The following is a 7,520-nucleotide window of genomic DNA, read 5'->3' as shown; positions in this document are numbered from 1 at the left end:
GATGTGCATCCCACGGCGAGTTTGTCTGCCCATATTGTACAGGGCAGGGATCCACAGCGAGAAATCCGCTGCAAATACGTTACGTGTGAACACACCCTAAAGGAGAGATTACTTGATTACAAGTAGTAACTTACCTCTCCCCGTGCCTATGCTGAGCAGCAGGACCCCTGCCAGAAAGCATTTTCCTTGGGGTTGTGATGACGTCCCACCCGAATCTCTGACAGGCTGAGCGTCCAGCCCATCAGCCGGGTCGTGAGGTGTCAGCATTGGAGATCCCGGCCCCACCTCTCACCGCAGGCACGGGGAGAGGTAAGTTACTACTTGTAATCAATTTCCCCGTCTGCTTTTATAATCCACCTGAGTTCTCCTATAATGTAAATTCTAGGCGTTTTTTTATACCTCACATTTTATCTCCTGTGTTGTTGTTTTTTTTCAGTACCAGTCATGTGATTCTTTATCATGTGATTCCAGGTTTTGTATTGAAGGAACGAGGAAAAACGCCTAAAAAAACACCAATACCCCCTATAGAAGTCTAAACACCAATATTTATGGGGGGGGAGGGGGGTAATGCTGCGATTTAAAAAAAACTACAAACACACTGAAAAACGCCAGTGTACTATAGATCTGCCCTATGGTGCGTTTACACGGAACGATAATCGCTCGAATTTTCGCAATAACGATCAATGAGTGATAATCAAGCGACGAGCGAGAAATCGTTCATTGTGATCTTTCAACACGTTCTCAAATCGTCATTCGCAAAAAAATCGCAGATCGCTTCCTGTAAACAGTCTTTCAAAGATTCACCCTACGTGTGAGATGGGCTTAAACGATCTTTAAAACTATTTTTCTAACGATTTTTCCAACGATTCATTCATCTAAACGATGATTGTTATAAAAACCTGAATTGTTGCTTCAAAATCGTTAAACGATTAAGTGGGCGAATTATCGCTTTGTGTAAACGGACCATTATGAATGGAAATGCAATTTATTTTAAGAGAAAGTTTCAATAAAATCCATTTCTCGCAAAGTTTGCCGCACAGGATGCCATAGATAATGGCCAGCACCCACGACGAGCCCCGTCCACTATCTCACTTGTGACGCCATTGCTCAGCAGCTCACATCCTATTAGATAGCATCATGTAATAAGCCAGCAGCTCGCTCCCCCCCTCCTCCCGCCTCCTCCTGTATTGTGGTCCAGCAGGCTATTGGTTTGCATTGCAGGCGATGGTTGGCAGCAGGGAGTGAATCAGCTGTATTCTTTACCCATAATGCAGACAGCCTGACGTCAGATTGTCAGGGCAGGGAGGGGGAGAGAGCTGCCTGCCTCCTATTCCCACACTTACAGCAGAGCTGGGAGGTGCCTCTGTCTGCTAGCACCATCATCATCATCATCACCACCTCTATAATGACATGGAGGGGTTCCTCTGACATCCAAGTAGGGGAGCATCATCAACATTAAGGATCACCCCACGACTAACACAGGTGTGTTCAATCCATATTAGCCGGCGAAATCAGTTGTCACCCAGGGTATCCTTGCAGGGTGGGGGAGGGAGGAAGGAATCAGGTGCATAGATCCTATAGAGTAGCAGGCGAAATGCATTTTTCTTGGCCGAGATCTGGCCATCTTTAGGATGGAGGAGATCCCCCTATAGATTAGTGCTCATCAGCAATATAGTATATCCCTACTGATGCTGGGGGATATATATGTATATAGTAAGGCTTCCCGAAGGATTCCTGTTCTTGTAAGCTAAGGATCTCGAGTCGATATATATAGGTACTATATAGAGAATATATCTTGAGAGGCAAAGCTGTCATCCTCCTCGTCATCTCCAATCTGCAATTGCCGGTCGGCAGGGCCATAATGGTGACTCAGATAGGACGTTAGGAGAGATCCATCCGGGGTGATACGAGCGGCCTGGGCACTGAAGTCATTCTTATTTCTGCAGATGGAGACTGGTGCTGCATTGCATTGGCACCGATAGGAACCCACACGGAGGGGACAGAAGGCCCGAGCCCTGGGTGCATACACAATCCATGTAAATAATGTTCTTGCATCCAGGTATCTAGCTTTGATGTAGGGACCAAGACACCATCATTACCAGCCTATATATTACTCGTAACCAAGACAAAGTCAATGCGTCTGATTCCTACCCGGAAAGGGTAGTCCTAGTAGCCATTGATTCTAGTTAGTAGCCCAATTCCATAGCTGCCTGTGGAGTCAAAGAAAAACCCCTTCAAGATGATGGAGATACAGATCGACGATGGGGTGGTCTACCAGGACGACTACTGTTCGGGGTCGGTTATGTCAGAACGGGTGTCGGGGTTGGCCAACAGCATCTACAGAGAATTTGAGCGCCTGATCCAATGTTACGATGAGGAGGTGGTGAAGGAGCTGATGCCGCTGGTGGTCAACGTCCTGGAGAACCTTGACGCCGTCTTGACGGAGAACCAAGAACATGAGGTGGAGTTGGAGCTCCTGAAGGAGGATAATGAACAGTTACTGACTCAATATGAGCGGGAGAAGGCCCTCAGGAAGCAGGCCGAGGAGGTAGGTGCTGGGGTCATTCATTGTCTTTGCTAGGGCCAAGAGCTAGCACTCTGTTCTGGTGCCTGGATATCACATTGATTTAGGATATGACTGTTAATGGCATCAGAGCTTTATAGTCTTTATATAGAAGGGATGGGGAACCTCCGGCTGTTGCAAAACTACATGGGAATTGTAGTTTTGCAACAGCCGGAGGGCCGAAAGTTCCCCATCCCTATTATATAAGGACTTCTACATCCAGTGCAAGGGGGATTTCAATGTTACAGTATCTCCTCCTATAGAGAAATCACATACGAGACACTGTGGGACCTCATTTATAGAAATGGGTTGAGGGAACAATTGGGGTTGTTGCCATTGGCAACCAATGAGACTTCTGGTGTCTGGTTGCTATGGGTAACGCTGTTGTGTCCTCTTTCTGTTACCAAAAAGCACAATGTATTGGTTCCTTATAGGGGACATTGTTAGGCCGGGTTCACACTACTGAACCCGAGCAGAGAATTTCCGGCGGATTCCGTAGCTCGTACCCGTTCACGACCGTGCGCCTCTCCACCTGTGCCATAGACACCATTCTATGCACGGGCGGATTCCGCATTCCGCCGAAAGAAGTGACACGTAGTTCCGTAGTGTGAACCCGGCCTGAGGTTGGAGTCTGGCTATGTTCACACTGAGTTTAGTGAACGCAATATGTACACCGAACATAGCCATAGCCTCCTTATTGTCCCAAGAGAGGCCAAGATGGTGACCTTTTAGCCTCCAGTGAGGGGTGTGTGGATTTTTTTTACCATATAGGAAGGTATTGTTTTCTATACAGTGATGAGATACAAGAAAACACTGTATGGTTTACTGGACATCATTGTGGCCAATGGTGGACATAGGCTACTGCATGACTATACGTCCCACTGTGAGCATAGCCTTTGTTATGTGGAGCTGGAGGGGTCCAAGTGCATCACCCGGCGCCATCACTCCTCTGCTCTGGTCATTTTTGGAGGTTTTATATAGCAGCCAATGTCTGACATATACTCCTAGAGGTCAGAGGTATACGGCCCATTGTGAGCAAAGCCTCAGTGATCCTTTCGAGGAAGTCATGTGGGAAAATTTCTTATATCAAAGTGAAAGGGGCTCAAGTGTGTCACCCAGATCCCCATTAGATATGAACTCAGAGGTCTTTTTTTCAGGAGGTAGCTAAACATGGAATCCCCCTTTAAAAAAAAACAATGGTTAAAGGGGTTTCATATGTAGCTCCCTTCGTCCCCTGCTACTCCTGCTGTGGGATCTTCCGGTACCTGCTGCACTTCCATACTAACAGCTATCAATGACATCCTGCTCTTTGATTGGCTGAGCAGGGGATCAGGATGTCATCAGAACCTGGCAGAACCGGAGGATCCCACAGCAGAAGCAGCAGGGGGGCGGTTGGGAATCTAGTTATTTATTGAGGCAATTTACTAACTTTTATATTTTGCCCCCTTTAAGGAGGCTGTACAACATTAAAAGGACATGGTTATTTTTTGTTCCAAAAACAGCGCCACCTCTGTCCACAGGTTGTGTATGGTTTTGGAGCATATCTCTTATGTAACTGAGATGCAATATCAGACACAACCCATGGACAGGTATGGCACTATTTTTAAAAGAGAACAGCTATGTCTTTCCAAGCCTTCCCAAACAATTGACAAAGTTATGTTCTGATGGCAACCACTATCCATATGCAATAGACCCCCGACCCGTAATATTTAGATAGTATTGGCAGTTGGATCCAGCCTGGCCTTGTATTATTATGTCCCCCGGCACTATGTATTATTACAGTGCTTTTGAAAAACGTTCCCTTGCAATTGGTGATGGTGGTGGGGCTCAAGTGATTGCCAGAGAGGCCTAAGTATATTTAATGGCATATCCTCTGTAATCTCTTAAAGCGACTCTGTATCCACAATCTGACCCCCAAAACTGCTTGTACCTTCGGATAGCTGCTATTAATCCAAGATCTGTCCTGGGGTCCGTTTGGCAGGTGATGCAGTTATTGCCCTAAAAAACATCTTTTAAACTGGCAGCCCCATGCCCTACGGGCGTGGCCTAGATTGTGTATGCATTAGGCTGGCACCACCCCTCCGTCCCTCTTCCCCGCCCTCCTCATCATTAGGAATGCTCCAGGAAGATTGCCTCCTTTTCCTCACCTGTGTGAATACTGAACATGGGCTGGATTGTAAAGGACCTGTGCAATGTTCAGACAAGAGTAAATGTTTCAGTGGCATTCCTAACGATGAAGAGGGTGGGGAGGAGAGACGGAGGGGTGGTGTATAGTTAGGGCACAGATACACCCGTTTGGCATGGGACTGCAAGTTTAAAATTTTTTTTTTAGGACAATAACTGCATCATCTGCCGAACGGACCCCAGGACAGATGTTAGATTAAAAGCAGCTATCCGACGGTACAAGCGGTTTGGGGGGGGGGGGGTGTCAGATTGTGGGTACAGAGTGGCTTTAACATAAGGCAATACACACTGTTTTATGAATGTAGACTGCACCCAATATGTAGTCTGTAGAATAGTAGTCTCCAACCCGTGCAGTTGGCCGTCTAAGCATGCTGGGAGTTGTAGTTTTGCAACCACCAAGCCAGAGTTATGCGAATAAGGAGACGTTCTATGACCGCCCCATTCATCTGGACATCCGTGCAGCTGCTGCAGATCAACCCTATTCACATGTATGGAACAAATTTACAGCTGCAGAAATATCTGTAACAAATCTGCCACGTGTGAACATTCCCTTGTAATGTGCTCTGTAACAACTGTAGGATTACAATGTGTAGCACAAGAATTTTCCAGTGATTGTCCTACAACAAAATATAAAGCCATAGGGCATTCTGGGAGTTGTAGTTTTGCACCAGCTAAAGAACCACATGTTGGAGAACACTAATATAAGGTACACAGAACAATAGCCGATAGTTATGATTGCAATTACAATCGTTCGTATACTCTCATATACAAGCAATAGTAATAACGAACTACAGTGGAACCTTGGTTTAAGAGTAACTTGGTTTAAGTGCATTCTGGTTTAAGAGCTCACAGTTTTTCTAAATTATGACTTGATTTAAGAGCATTGCTTTGGTTTAAGAGTTCCCTGTACTGGGTGGGAGGAGGAGTGGAGGAGGGGCATGGTCTGCATAGCGGGGTCTACAGCACAGTACTCTGACCCAGGAAGTCCCCCTCACCTTCCAAATCATAGCAGATCCACTTCAGGCTGGGGCTCACATCAGGGGACAGGACTGTGGAGGTAATCTCTCCATAGCTGTAACCCCTCTCTCCCTGGACAGAGAGTGCTGTATGTATGTGCCCACATCTGCCCTGCTCCTTCCTTCATACCCCCTGCAGTCTCTGTCCGCCCTTGTGTTTCCCATTCTCTCCATTACTGTACAGTAACTAATAATATTACAGATTCTGCTGTTTCTGAATGTTTGTTTCATCTGCTCTATGTGTTATTCAGAATAATAATCATTATTTTTGTCTGAAACCAATTGTCTGCATTTCTATGATTTCTTATAGAAAAATTTGCTTTGGTTTAAGAGTGGATTTGGATTACAAGCACGGTCCCGGAAAGAATTATGCTCGTAATCCAAGGCACCACTGTACGTGTAAATACCCTGAAAGATTTGCCAGAAATGATTAACAATAATTCTATGGTCAGCTCAAAAGATGCGATCAACGACATATGAACAAATTTCTGTTAGTTGTTTGACTATTGCTAGCATACACCCAGAAAGATTATCGCTTAAATTCAAACGGTATAACGTTTTTTTGCACGATAATCCTCCCGTGTAATAGGGCCCTTAGGCCTTACTAACACGTTCCATAATTTGCGGACAAAATCGGCGCCCATTGATTTCTATAGCGCTAGTCACACTATCCTTATTTTTACGGATCTACAATTCATACCGCAAAAAAATTATTTAAAAAAAGGACATGTCCTAGTACTGACCATAACTGCGCAACAGATAAGCCGATAGAAATTCATGGGATACGCAATTTTTGCAGAATGTTACATCCATAACGTCCGCAGTAAAAATACAGATCTGCAGAAAAATATGGATTCTCCAATGGAACGTCACTGGATCTTTTTAGGGGTCGGGCATCTTTTTTTTTTTTTTTAACTACAGAGCCTATATATATATATATATATATATATATTGTATATATATATATTGTATGTATATATATATATATATATATATATATATATATCTTCTGCCCCCACCTACCATGTGTCATGTATAATACTAATCTCTTCTTATGTGTCAGAAGGTCAGTTGGGCCCCCAAGACACTAGGGCCCAGGTGTGACTGTCTCTTCTGCGTCCCTTATAGTCTGGTGACCCAGTCTATCTGTGTTCTCTCAGTTCTCTGTGTTTGGCTGGATAGGAGCTTTACATAAATCGTAGTCCCGGAGTGAGTATTATGCAAATGAGAGTTGGCTTTATTCTCATTAACATTCAGATTTTTCTGTGTCTGTGTAGAAAACTGTACAGAATCCTTCCAGTGTGGAGCGATAGGGGAGTGCAGCCCCCATAGACCCCCTGCTGCTGCATTAGACATCAGTGACGGGTGCCAGGACTCAATGACATATTAGGATAATTTCAGCATATTATAATAGTACACACCAACTATAGAGAAATTACTGTGGTGCCTTGGATTAGGAGCATAATTCGTTCCGGGACGGCACTTGTAATCTAAATCCACTCTTAAACCAAAGCAAATTTTCCTATAAGAAATAATTAAAATGCAGACAATTGGTTCCACACCCCAAAAATAATGATTTATTATTCTGAATAACATGTAAAACAGATGAAACAAACATTTAGAAACGGCAGAATATGTGATATTATAAGTTACTGTACAGTAATGGAGAGGATGGGAAACACAAGGGCGGACAGAGACTGCAGGGAGCATGAAGGAATGAGCAGGACAGATGTGGGCACATACATGCAGCACTCTCT

General features: G+C 44.6%; 1 protein-coding gene across 1 annotated transcript in view; it reads left to right on the top strand.

Moving 5' to 3' along the window:
• Positions 1-1,343: 1,343 nt before the first annotated feature.
• Positions 1,344-7,520, top strand: part of MAPK8IP3 (mitogen-activated protein kinase 8 interacting protein 3) — a 55,205-nt gene continuing 49,028 nt past the window's right edge. The window contains exon 1 of the mRNA XM_069984166.1: positions 1,344-2,548. Coding sequence (XP_069840267.1) covers positions 2,240-2,548 — 309 coding nt within the window. The 5' untranslated portion in view covers positions 1,344-2,239. The remainder of the gene's footprint in view (positions 2,549-7,520) is intronic.

This window comes from Dendropsophus ebraccatus, chromosome 9 (assembly GCF_027789765.1).
Source record: "Dendropsophus ebraccatus isolate aDenEbr1 chromosome 9, aDenEbr1.pat, whole genome shotgun sequence".
Lineage (NCBI taxonomy): Eukaryota > Metazoa > Chordata > Amphibia > Anura > Hylidae > Dendropsophus > Dendropsophus ebraccatus.
Note: the sequence above shows the minus strand (reverse complement) of the source record. Positions and strands in the feature narration are given on the sequence as shown.